This window comes from Pithys albifrons, chromosome 3, assembly GCF_047495875.1.
Source record: "Pithys albifrons albifrons isolate INPA30051 chromosome 3, PitAlb_v1, whole genome shotgun sequence".
NCBI classification, from domain to species: Eukaryota; Metazoa; Chordata; class Aves; order Passeriformes; family Thamnophilidae; genus Pithys; species Pithys albifrons.
Genome location: NC_092460.1, coordinates 98,128,030 through 98,140,933, shown reverse-complemented (window position 1 = coordinate 98,140,933; position 12,904 = coordinate 98,128,030). Strand labels below are relative to the sequence as shown.

The 12,904-nt window shown below is 44.4% G+C and overlaps 1 protein-coding gene across 1 annotated transcript in view; it reads left to right on the top strand.

Moving 5' to 3' along the window:
* The window catches only part of ITIH2 (inter-alpha-trypsin inhibitor heavy chain 2), a 28,004-nt gene extending 15,135 nt beyond the window's left edge, over positions 1-12,869 (top strand). Inside the window, exons 11-21 of the mRNA XM_071552850.1 lie at positions 454-579; positions 877-1,058; positions 2,126-2,311; positions 3,318-3,457; positions 3,798-3,970; positions 6,912-7,046; positions 8,786-8,899; positions 10,001-10,199; positions 10,635-10,807; positions 11,829-11,940; positions 12,514-12,869. Of these exons, the coding sequence (XP_071408951.1) occupies positions 454-579; positions 877-1,058; positions 2,126-2,311; positions 3,318-3,457; positions 3,798-3,970; positions 6,912-7,046; positions 8,786-8,899; positions 10,001-10,199; positions 10,635-10,807; positions 11,829-11,940; positions 12,514-12,661 (1,688 nt within the window). The 3' untranslated portion in view covers positions 12,662-12,869. The remainder of the gene's footprint in view (positions 1-453; positions 580-876; positions 1,059-2,125; positions 2,312-3,317; positions 3,458-3,797; positions 3,971-6,911; positions 7,047-8,785; positions 8,900-10,000; positions 10,200-10,634; positions 10,808-11,828; positions 11,941-12,513) is intronic.
* Positions 12,870-12,904: the final 35 nt, after the last annotated feature.

Here is a 12,904-nt window from a genome sequence, read left to right as displayed (position 1 = left end):
TGACAAAAATACTTATTTCTTGACTGCTATAGGCTTCAGATTCCCATTCCTCTCATGTTGATTTCTTACTCTGCCTCTTCTGTGCCACAAATCAAACTCAGCAAATGTTTACATCTTCTTGTCCAAGGAAAGGGTTGATGGTCAGAAAAGAAAGTTTATTCATGCTCTCGTTCAATCACCTGCCTGCAAACCCATTGACTCTCCTCACAGTAAATAGTTCCCAACACCACAAATGGTCTGATTGGAATTAGTGAGGGAGAATGGGAGTGTCATGAACATGGCAGCCTGGGATGGAAAAAGGAACCATAGTACAGACAGACGTACCATAGGCATTACAGAGGAGGGGTTTTGCTGCTCTGATCTCAGGTCTTGTCTCTTAATTCCAATAGAATTTTAGAACTGATCTGGACTCAACAAGAATCAAACTTGTTTTCCTCACTGTGTCTTTGACAGGCACAAATATCAACGAAGCTCTTCTCCGAGCCACTTTCATCCTGAATGAAGCCCAAAATTTAGGCATGTTGGACCCTAACTCAGTCTCCATGATTGTTTTGGTGTCTGATGGAGACCCGACAGTAGGTAAGGATCCTGCTTTGGGTGAGAAAAAAGACTGGTGGAATTAGTCTGAGAAAATGCATCAGTTACCAAAAAAAAGAGTCCAAATAAATTGTCTTCAGTGAGAACCATTTGTTAATCTCCATGTAGGAGAAGCTCAAATGTTGCAGTAGGCACTGCAAAAATGGAATTTTGGCATTGTTGTCTAGATTTCCCTAATATTAAGAGAAAACCAGAGACACTGGAAGAGCACGAATGTGCTTACCTTGATGGAGACTCCTCTCTTGCTCAGGTGAATGTCCCTCTCTCTGTGTCTCCAAGGTGAGCTGAAGCTGACAACAATCCAGAAGAATGTGAAGCAGAGCATGAAGGATGAATTCTCTCTCTTCTGCCTTGGGATTGGGTTTGATGTAGATTATGATTTTCTGCAGAGAATTGCAACTGACAACCGTGGAATGGCCCAGAGGATTTTTGGCAATCAGGAGACTTCTGCCCAAATGAAGGTGTGTGTGTTTCTGAGCCATTACCTCTGAAATTCTCCTGTTCTGTTCACATGTGTGGAGCTGGGTAACTCCACTGTAAAGAGGGTCACAAAAAGCATTATTTCTCCTGGAGAGTCCTGCAAGATGTCAATTGTATTTTAGCTTCAGTGCTCCTAGTTACAGTTTTTATAGTATCCTTACTTCCCTGTGTAGGATTAATATTCTATAAAACAATGGTAACCACAAAGAAAGTTTTTCTGAATTAAAATTAAGGCCTAAAGTAAAATTAAGGATTTTACTTTGGCCATTCCAGCACTAACAAAAGGCCTGGATATAAACACAAAATGATGACCCAAACTTTGCCAGTGTAAGAAAAAGTTCAATTCAGGGAGCTCTGGGCCCAAGTCTGTGAGCAACAATTGCTGCTGACCAAACTCTGACTTCCTTATACTGTTACTATTCACTGATTTCACCATCTGTACAATCTCCTCATACTTCCTTCCCACACAGGTGTGCCAGGACACACTACCTGGTGTTGTGCCAAACAGAACAGCTCTGAATGTGCAGCCCCTCTGTATGAGACAGCCCCCATGCACAGCACTGTGTGGGTACCTGTTTTGCCTCTCTGGTCCCATGAGCCAAGCCCAGCTGTGGACACACCCCAGTTCACAGCAGCCAGGTACAACAGGGTCAGAAAGGGCTACACAGCCTACTGCACAGAAGTGAATGAGACACAGGCCTATATTTTGACAAGATTTAGATGGGAAGCAGTTGAGCTGACCAACCTGAGAGTAGATTGAGGCGCATATGCACTTGTGCTCAAGCCTTTTAGGTCTAGGAAGAGCCCGTGAACTTCTGACCATCCTTTGACTTTCACAGAACTTGGACCAGATATTCTTTCTGTATACCCTTACAAGTGTACTAAGGTCTAAGTATGAAGAAGTCTGAATTTTCTGAGACAAGGAAAGTCCCTCTTGCTTGTTAGGGGTCCAGGTTTTATCACCTGCTGCTCTTTCAGTAAGAGTGGCATGTATGGGAGGGTCACTTTAGGTACAACAAGCTCACTTCTTTGTCTCCTGCCATCTCAGAATTTCTACAACCAGGTCTCCACTCCGCTCCTGAAGAAAATTCAGTTCAACTACCCCCAGGAGTCAGTGTCAGATGTCACCCAGAGCAGCTTCCACAACTACTTTGGTGGCTCAGAGATTGTAGTGGCTGGAAAGGTCGACACGGAAAACCTGCAACACTTGGAAAGTGTCGTCACAGCGACTGCAGTGAGTGAGGGTGTCCCTGGGATAACTGCTCCTAGAATCTGGGGTGGTTCACTGACTCATGTGCACAGTCTTCCTGCTGAAGGTTATTGCCAGTGAAGTGGCTTTTTTCCACTTAGGTTTTTAGTGGGAGCATGGAAAAACTCGTAGTGGGGTTGTCCAACTGTGTTTCACAATAGCATCAGGTACAGCCAGGAATAGTCACTGCCTGCACCCTGCAGCCTGCCAGAGGAAACTTCTCCTATTTTATGTACCAACAAAATTCAATCCAGACTAAGACTATGGATTTCATTCATGCTTTGTGAAGATGCAGGGGTGATCCCCTAAGGCAGCTCCTTTCACAGATGAACTTCCCACTATTGGGGAGTTCAAGCTGGTGGTTCTACAGTGTGTCAAGTCCTAGCATTGCCCCTTTATGCTCTGCCTTGTGGCATGTCTGATGATGCTTTCTCCATGTTTTCAGGGCTGCTCTTCCAGGTGGACTGGGATGGGGTGGGAATACTACATCCAGATCCTTCTTTCTCAGGAGGAGCTAAAATATCTGCACTCATACAGAGCTTAGGAGTTGTCATTTGTTAGTTACTGGGAAAAAATTTGCACATCTTCAATATTCTTTCCTGCCAAAACACAGTGCAGTCCAAGGGTCTGTTGAAGAAAGTAGAATTTGGTTCCTGTTCCTCAGTGGAATTGAATTGAAAAAGCCTGAGGAAAGAATTACTGAGCTCTGTTAAGAGCCTCTTATTCTGGCACGTAGTAGTACCCTCTTTGCCTACTGTTAACAGCTCTTTAAACTACTTTAATCCACTGTCACAGAAGTGTCTTTAACTGAAGACCCTCTTGCTACATCTCCCCTCCTTGTGGCAGGCAAGACAATGGTGCTTTCTGACCTAGAAGTGACCACTGGCAGAGTCAGTGGGTTCTTAATACCAACTATGCTAAGAGGGGAGATCAAAACATCCCACTCTCCTGGCTCACCTTCTATCACCTCTGTCTCTTGTTGGCTGCATAGGCAAATGCAGAGCTTGTCATGGAAACCCTGAGAGATGTTGAAGAACTGGATGGATTCATGAAGAAAGACAAATATGCAGATCCTGAATTCACCAGGAAGCTGTGGGCCTACCTGACTGTCAACCAGATGATGGCAGAGAGGTGAGGAGAAATGTGATCAAACAGACCTGGCTGAGGGATTGATTATGGAATCTCAGTGAAAGCCATGGAGCAATTGAGGATTCATTCAGGATGAATCCCCTCTGAAGCAGAAACAGGTCTCCTACTGAGACCAGGAAAGGGACTGAGCTACTTTGAATCCAACCAAAGCCCACAAAACCCAAAAATAGTCATCTTACAAAGAGTGTGTTCACACAGGCCCTCTGCCTTTCCTTCTTTCAACACCTACCAGTCTGGCTCTATGACCACTCCATGGTGGACTTGCTGTGGCACCTGCCCTGTGGAGCTGCTAACTGTGCCTTCTGCTTCTTTTTCCACCCAGAAATGCAGCCCCCACTGCGGCTTTGAAGAGGAACATCACCAAATCCATCCTACAGATGTCTCTGGACCATCACATCGTCACCCCCTTCACAGCCATGCTGATAGAGAACGCCGAAAAGGATGAGATAATGCTGGCAGACCAGCCCAAAGACCCCAGGAAGGGCTGCTGCTCAGGTCAGTGTCTCACTGTGCCCATTACTGCATTACTCATTTTGGCTTTGTTCTCCTTGTGTTGGAAGAACAGCTGTGTTCATTGCTCACACCAGGTGTTTGCACTGTAAGGGTAGCCTGTGTTTTCAGTGAAAGCTGACCAAATCTTCAGCCACTTTGAGAGCAACCTGCCACACAAGTGCTCCCTGGGGTCATTGACTTCAGTGAGGACTGACTGTGGCAACACTGCAGTGATGTTTTCCAATAACCCCTTGATGTCACAGATTGAACATCTTCTCCCTGGGACAGATACCTCTAGTTCCCTGAACTGAAGATACAGAATTGATTAAACCATATTTTATGACCACTTTTAAGCCTTGGAAGCTTCCTAAAATTGTGGTCAATCAGCCACAAGTCCACTGCTGTAACAACTGATCCCTTATTAATTAAACCTCTGGATTTAAATCCATTATTCCAATACATGTTCCAAGGGCCTTGTCACATGTCCAGCCAAACAAGACAGGGTTGGCTTGTTGTGGTATTACACATCAGAGTCAGTCTCAAAGCAGTAGCTGTTGACATCCTTGTGTGTCTAGTGCATCCAGAATCATAGAATCAGCTGGGTTGGAAGAGACCTCTGAGATCATCAAGTCCAACCCTTAATCCAACCCCACTTTGATTACCAGATCATGGCACTCAGTGCCACGTCCAGTCTCACCTTAAAAACCTCCAGGGTCAGAGAATCCACCACCTCTCTGGGCAGGCCATTCCAATGCCTGAGCACTCTCTCTGTAAAGAACTTCTTCCTGATATCCAACCTAAACCTCCCCTGGCAGACCTTAACCCCATGCCCTCTTGTCCTACTGTTAGTTGCCTGGGGGAAGAGACCAATGCCCATCTGGCTACAACATCCTTTCAGGTAGTTGTAGAGAGTGGTAAGGTCTCCCCTGAGCCTCCTCTTCTCCAGGCTAAACAATCCCAGCTCCCTCAGCCTGTCCTCATAGGACTTGTGCTCAAGTCCTTTCACCAGCCTCGTTGCTCTTCTCTGGACCTGTTCCAGTCATCCAGCCATGTGCTTCCAGTGACACTTAATAGCAGCTTCATTGGTCAGGGATTTGGAAAAGCACAACTGTGACTGTCAGGAAAACACCAACAGTGCAAAGTCATGGAATCACTTAAGAGTAAAAGACCAGTTCCTTGAACAACTGTGCCTGGTTATTTAAAATCTGTTCAAAAATGGGAGAGTTTACAGTTGGTTGAGAAGGAAGGAAATAATGTACATTACATGAACAGACAACATAATCCACCTGGCATTTCACACTGGAAGGGACTGGCACTGATATTCTGAGCACAGGTCCTGCATGCTCAGTTCTTGTGCTTCTGCATAACTATAAAAATTAAATGGGATTCTTATGTCTGTCAATTGTTATTTTTAGGTTCATTTATTCCTCTTGTCAATTTTTAAGTCTGCACCTGAGACCTAAACAAAAATTAAATGTTACTTATACTGCCTACTCCAACTGGCAAGCACCAAACAGTCCAACATAGAAATAGCATGTATTGCATTCATATGTAATCAACTCATTATACATGGCACCAGCTGGCTAATTTAGACCATAATTATCTTGATTTGGATGATGCAGAGGATTTAAGTGATTTTAATATAAATTCTTGTATCTTCATGTTTAATGGAGTCATCAAAACTTAACAGCACTAAAATCAGGGGCAAGAAATCCATGGATTTCAGAGACAGTGGGATGTGGCTCTTGAGCCTTAGCAGAGGCCAGAGCTTGTAAAATTAATATCAAAGTAAATCTGTGCTAAGGATTGTGCAACACATGGGCTGTACCAAATAGTTGACATGTATAAGGCATGGAATGGCTAATCTGAAATAGAATTTTCTGTCTGTCCTTCTACACCTCCCACCAGAGCTGCACTGTGTGTCTTCACAGAGACTGTATCTTACAGTGAAATCACTCATTTCTCAAAGGATTCACTAATTCTTATTTTATCAAGACAGACTTGTTGAAAAACTGGACGTGAATTGAACAGCTTCTCTACACATAACAGTCTGTGAAATTCATATGATCTGGAAACTCAGAAGTTTTTTGTCCAGTTTTTGGTTCCTGTCCTATGTGCATTGACTTCACACATAACTGTGCTAGTTGAAATAGCACTGCCCATATAAAAGCAGCCTCTGGTCTGAATTAGGGATACAAGGAAGAAGATTGTGACAGAGATCTAGCAGATATAGCTGTGCAATCTTCTGCCTTCTATTGTCCCCCAGCTCCTCTTTTCCCTTGCTCCTTTTCATAGCAGGGCCAAAAGGTGTGACCATCAGCCCAGCACATTAAATCAAGTTTCATGGATTATTTAACATCATGTTGCTTTAAGAACTAAATGGGAGAGACAGGACATGTTACTTTCTCCTGCCTCCATCATGGCATAGCAGAAAGTGGTCTAGTAAAAGGAAACTTGTTCAGGGATGTTATGTTAAATGCTTGCATGTATTTGCAACCTTTATTAATGTGGGTCATCCCAGGGCATGCAGAAAGAGTTTTTTCAAGCTACTCAAACACAGGAACCAAGTCAGAAAAGCTTTTACCATATGCTAAATTTTTAAAATTCATCTTTCTATTTGGCAAAACACTGAAGCCCTTACACTGGGGGCTTTGCTAAAGGGAGGGGCTGCTCACATGAATAAGACTTAAAAAGTCAGGCTCCCTTTTTCAACAGTAGATTGTATTTGGCTCAGCTGCCCAGGTAAATCATATTCCACCAGTGGAGATACTGGAGTAAATCCATCCTGACTTTATTACACAAATCTGCCTGTTGTAAATGATGTGGAAACCTGCTTTACAATGGTATAAAGACATCAGACTCTGATCTACTGCAGTGCTCTAAAAATTATACTATTAAATATGTCAGCACTTACAGAACCCTAATTGTGGCTGTCACCTAACAGGTACTTTAGGATTAACTCCAAATGCACCTAATAACAACAAAGGGATCCCAGCCTGGGCCAATGTCACAGCTGTGCCTGTCAGCTTCATGCCTGAGCAAAGGAGTCCACCTGTGTCTTCTCTGAGCATCAACAGAGGTAAAAACCACAATATTTCTCTACAAATAAACACCAGGCAGCAACACTTATCACTTAATAACTCATCAGCATCACTGGGGGTGTTTCAGGCTGGGCTGGACTGGGATTTGAGCAACCTGGTCTAGCAGAAGGTGTCCCTGTCCCCTGACAGGGGAGTTGGAAGGTCCCTTCCAAACCAAGGTTTTTCTTTATAAAATCAAGATTTTTCTTTATAAAACATGGAGTAATTTTAGGTTTGAAGAGATGAACCTGTAAGAATATGCTGTAAATTACAAGGATTAAACTATTTTGGATCCAAGTAGGATCTAAAGTGTCTAAATGACCCCATGTGTTGCTGTGTGCTTCCCTGAGGCTGGGGTGGCTCACTGAACTTAACTTCAGCTTTTCTGCAGTAGCAAAGTTAGTGAACAGTTATTGCCATTGTAAATGACAGATGAAAGCTATTGTAAAGTTACTGCTGTTGTAAATGACAGATGGGTGTTATGTGGTAGATAAAAATCTCCCAGTGCACTGATGACTGATGGATCCTGTTAATTCTTGGGCCTTTGCCACAGTTTAGTGCCTACTTAAACAAGCCAGCTGTGAGAAGCAGTGCCTATAAACACGGTGTAACTACAATAACTCTGTGTGCAATGTGTGTATTTAGGTTGTGATCAAACAAAGAGCTCTCAAACTCATTCTCAGCACAAATCAAGGGTTATAATAAGACTTTGGGTAGTGAAGAAACTGCTTGGAAAAGAAGGTGACCAAGGCAACATTACCTGTCCAACTTATCTGAACATTTTGCACTGGGAATTCTTTTTGTTCCTGGAAATGTTGGTCAGAACAGACCTTGGCATCAAGTTGAGGAAAATCAAGCAATTGGTGAGAATAAGGAAAAATGTTTGAGGGCTTTATTCAAGAGACTCAATATATTCAAAATGTTCAAGACATTCAAAAGCTCCTTCACCCCTTGGAGGGTACTTACCCCACTGCTTCTGGGAAGACATTCCTGGTCAAGAGTTTGGGATCTGTCTATTTCACAGGAAAAAAATACTTCCAAAATAGGAGGAACACCAGTGAATGAAAGAAAGGTGGCCTGGCTATTCTCATAGGCAACACTTAGTCTCTGAGTGGTGACAGGGAGGTGTAGGTAGGCAAGGTGTATCTACCCACCATCAAAATGATAATGTGGACTTGTAAACATGTCTAAGATCTTCTTAGTTTGAGAGAGAGATGTCCTGGGAGTGTTTCATTTCCAGAAACAGACTACAGCTAGGCATGGCAGGGTTTTAAGCAGAGGTGTCACTCAAATCCTGATTTCTGTGCCTCAGGTCCTTTCCTGGACTTAGGCCTCAAGGAGATGTGCCTGTCTGTTGACTAACTGGGTCCTTGGTCCTACTTGGAGTCTGACTTCCATCACAAAGAAATAAAATTCTGCTTCTAGAGCTCCAGGGTGAGCCCACAGCACCCTGGTGTGCAGTGACCAGTTAGCCTGGTGGTTCACTGCACTTGGCACCATTCCTCAAGCCAGGAATGTCAAGTCCTGCCCTTAAACAAGGGAAGTATACGGGGAGGAAGTGCCTGAGGAGCATCTGAGAACTTCCTCAGCTTCTTTAGGAGTGCAAAGGGCCCTTGTCTGTCAGGAGCCGCAAAAAGGGTTCAGAATCCTCTGAGCAAAGTGTCTCAGCCTTTGTGTCCCTCCCCTCTAGGGCAGATATTGACCTGCTTCTCACACTTGTTTGTTTTCTGTGTTTCAGTTGACAATGACCCACATTTCATCATACACCTGCCCAAGAGCCAAAGGAACATCTGTTTCAATATCAACTCAGACCCTGGGAAGATCCTAAACTTGGTTTCTGATCCTGGTACTGGTAAGGGAGTAAAACATGTTTTATTTTACAGCACAAATTTCTTCTCCTGGGTCTGAAAGATGTTCAGAGGGAGCAGGAGAATTGCCTAAAGAGGGGACTGTGTGCTGAGAGCAATGTGGCCAGCAGGTTGAAGGAAGTGGTTATTTCCTTCCACATCAGGAGCATTCTGTCCAGTTTGGGCTTTGCCAGTACAAGAGAGATGTTGACAAACTGGATCAAATTCAGTGGTGGTCACCACAATGGGGCTGGAGCAGAGGACATAGAGGGAGAGGCTGAAACATCTGGCTTTGGTCAAGCTGGAAAGAAGAGCCATGGTGAGTTTTGTTGTTATTCTCAACCACCTAATGAGAAGGTAAAGATGGAGCCTGGCACATCTCCAAGATGCACATCTAAGGGACAAGAGGCCACAGAAGCAAGGTGCAACAGTGAAATTCAGAGTAGGAGTAATCTGTTAGGGAAAAATGTTTCACTATGAGGATGGACAAACACTGGGAATGGAACCAAGATGATAGAACAGTTAAGATTGGCAAAGACCATGAAGATCATCAAGCCCAGTTGCTAACCTGGCACTGCCATGTTCATCACTAAACCATATCCCCAGGTGCCACATCCATAGATTCTTTCGGGGATGGTGACTCCACCACTTACCTGGGGCAGCCTGTTCCAATGTCTGACCACTCTTTCAGTTAAGATGTTTCCTAATATCCGAACTAAACCTCCCCAGCAATAACTCGAGGCTACGTTTTCTCTTGTCCTTTGTGAAAAGTGATGAGTATTTGGAGGCAGGTGAAGTGGGGCTGGATTTTGGTACCATTGCTCCCCTGCCCACCTGCTCCATGCTTTTCACAGACAGAGAGGGCTCATGCTCCCAGCAAGACCTCCCAGCAATTCCCACCAGATTGTTGTGCTAAGGTTGAACAGTAACATCAGAGGGTGATTTAATAAATAACTCTCTTCTCTTGGCTGGCAAAATGAGAAAAACGGGATCAGAGCAGTTGCTGTGTCTGTTGATCCTATGGTGCTTCCTGTTGAGATCAGAACTCCAAGTCTCTAGGCAGTGCTCCAAGGTTCAAGCAATATTTCTTTCTCTTCCCTTTACAGGAGTTGTGGTCAATGGGCAGCTCATTGGGGCCAAGAAAATGGAGAATAAGAAACTCAACACATACTTTGGCAAAATTGGGTTTTATTTCAAAAACAAAGGCCTGAAAGTGGAGATCACCACAGAAACTATAACACTGAAAGATGGATCTTATGCCATCACACTGACCTGGTCTGACACGGGGCACATCATTCGGAAACAGTAAGTTCAGCAGTTTTCACCTGCTTCCACAAGCACTAAATGCTATTGAGATACCTCCAGGGTTGCTGCCATGACATGACTCACAACATCCAGGAGACCTTCACATGCAGATCAACGGTACCAGCCATGCTGGACACCCTACAGCACTGTTTAGGCGATGGGACCACGTCCAAAATCTCCATTCATTATGGCAAAAGCTTATATTTGTAGGGTAAAACTTGGTTGCTTAAACACGGGCATGAAGTGTTGTCCTGTTAGGCACTGTCCTGCCAGACCTCTGGGTACCACTCCTAAGGCTCTGAGTTTCTGATTGATCCTCTGGCATATCTGCCACTCTTGTGTGATTGTTTTGGATGCCTGAGAGTATCTCGAGGGGCCTGAGAGGTTTTCTGTAAGCAGCTGAACTGAGCCTGCCCTTTGGTTCCTCCCTGCCAGGCTTCTCATATCCGTGACAAAGGAAAGCAACGTTACCATCACCATGGGGAAGGAGATGTCCTTCATGGTTCTGCTGCATCGTGTATGGAAGAAACACCCAGTTAATGTTGACTTCCTGGGAATCTACATTCCCCCTGAAAATCAGTTCTCTCCTTCAGCCCACGGGCTGATAGGTAAGGGCTGGGGATCGGGTGGTGGGAATGGCAGGGCTCTAGGAAGGGAGTTTTCTGGTTCTCTGAGTGAATTTCATAGAATTACAGACTCATAAAATCCTGAGTTGGAAAGGTCACACAAGGACAATTGAATCCAAATCTTACAAAGACAAACCCAAGAATTACACCATGTGCTTGAGAACATTGTCCAAATGCAGACTTGATGCCATGACCATTTCCTTAGGGGAGCCTGTTCCAGTGCCCAATTATCCTCTGTATGAAGATTTTCCTAATATCCAGCCTAAACCACGGCTGGTCCAGTTTCATGTAATTAATTTGCTGGTGTCTGTGTCCTGATGGGGAAGGTGTGAAAATTATTTGAGAATGGGAAAAACTTCAGTGTCCTGAAAGCCCAAAGGACATTGCAGAACATCAGAGACCAGGAGATTATTCCTTGTCCCAGCTGGTGAAGGTGTTTTCAGAACAGGCCTGACTAGACCTGGTGATACTGTGACAGGGCTTTCCTCAACTGGCTAAACTGCTCCAGGCTGAAAATAAAAAAACCAAAACAAACCCCTCAAATCTTTTTTTCTGAGAAGATTTCTGTGCAAACATCTGTAATGCAGCTCTCCCCTGAATGACAGCCCTTTCTGGCAGTGGCATAGAACAAAAGCAAGGGCTCAGATCTTAGAGAAAAGCAGCCCTGTGAGATGTGGACTCACCCAAGGCTCCTTTATGATGTGGAAATCCTGAGGAGCAGAGGTTGGTTTCCCAAATACTCTTTGCAGCTTCAATCTGCTTTTTTAGAACAAGTGTGTTGCCTCAACAGCAGAGACCTTTACTGTCCTTGTGTGGGTGATCTGATAGCACTGGGGACACAGTGCCCTGTGATCCATGAGGGGTTTGCTTTCTGGAACTAGTTTGATTTTCCAGAAGTGCCCAGCAGCAGCTGGCATGGAGCCTCAAAGGTCTCAAAGAAAAAAGGTCTTAAAGCCTTGAAAGATCAGGATGCACAAAGAGCTTTAAACCTCTCCCTGGTCAGGTCAGTTTGCCTCTGAACCAGAAGTCTCCATCCACCACCAAACACCTGGGCAAGCTCCAGAGAAACCACAAGCCATCATGGAAGTGAAAGGCAACAAGTTCACTGTTACCAGGTAAGAATCATGTGCTTTATTGCTATTAAAATCTGCCTGCTTTTTAATTATGTCACTGTCTGCAGGATTGTTGAGTCTCAAGAGTCCTGGGAAAAATTTGTTTTCTCACTGCTAATAGTCTGGGTTTAGCAGTTGGTAAAACACTTTGAGCAAGTTGGGTTCTTTCATATTTCATAGAATCATTAAGATTGAAAAAGCCCTCTAAGATCATCAAGTTCAGCTGCTAACCCAACACTACCAGGTTGATCACTAAAACCATGTCTCTAAGCACCACATCTATATGGTTTTTTGAACACTTCCAGATTTGAGCATGACCTATTCTGTCCTTAGAGCTGCCCAGCACCTGATGTCTGACAGGCTGTGTGTCAGTGCCTGGAGCCCCCATAAAAAGGCCCACAAGGTCATAGAAGTGTGAGATTAATCATGTTTTGAGGTTGTTTCCACTTTCTGCTGGTGGAAGACACATAAATCACCACTTTGGCCGAGTAGCACCATAACTGAGCAGGATTATCAATGTCTTCTTGTCTACTTGCCATGTTGTGACCCTCATTTTGGGTGTCCTGTCCCTCCCAGGGGTCTGCAGAAGGACTACAGAACAGACCGTGTGCATGGGACCGACGTAGAGTGCTGGTTTGTGCACAACAGTGGGAAAGGGTTCATAGATGGTCACTACAGAGATTACCTCGTTCCCCACCTCTACAGCTTCATGAAGACACCCTGAATGCTCCACCACAAAACCAGTTTAGTTCAAAAAAGTCTTATCAGCTCCTTCATGCCCAAAAAACTCCTCTGAATAGCAGCTGTCAGCTCGTCATGTTGACTGGAGGCGACTCCACCACCGTTTGCTTTGTAACTGATCCAGGTTTCAAAGCCCTGGAACTCCCTTTTCTGTTTAGAAATTAAATCTGTAATAAAGTGACATGCTGGGGTGTCTTGCTCTTGCTGTGTCTAATTTAATGAGGTA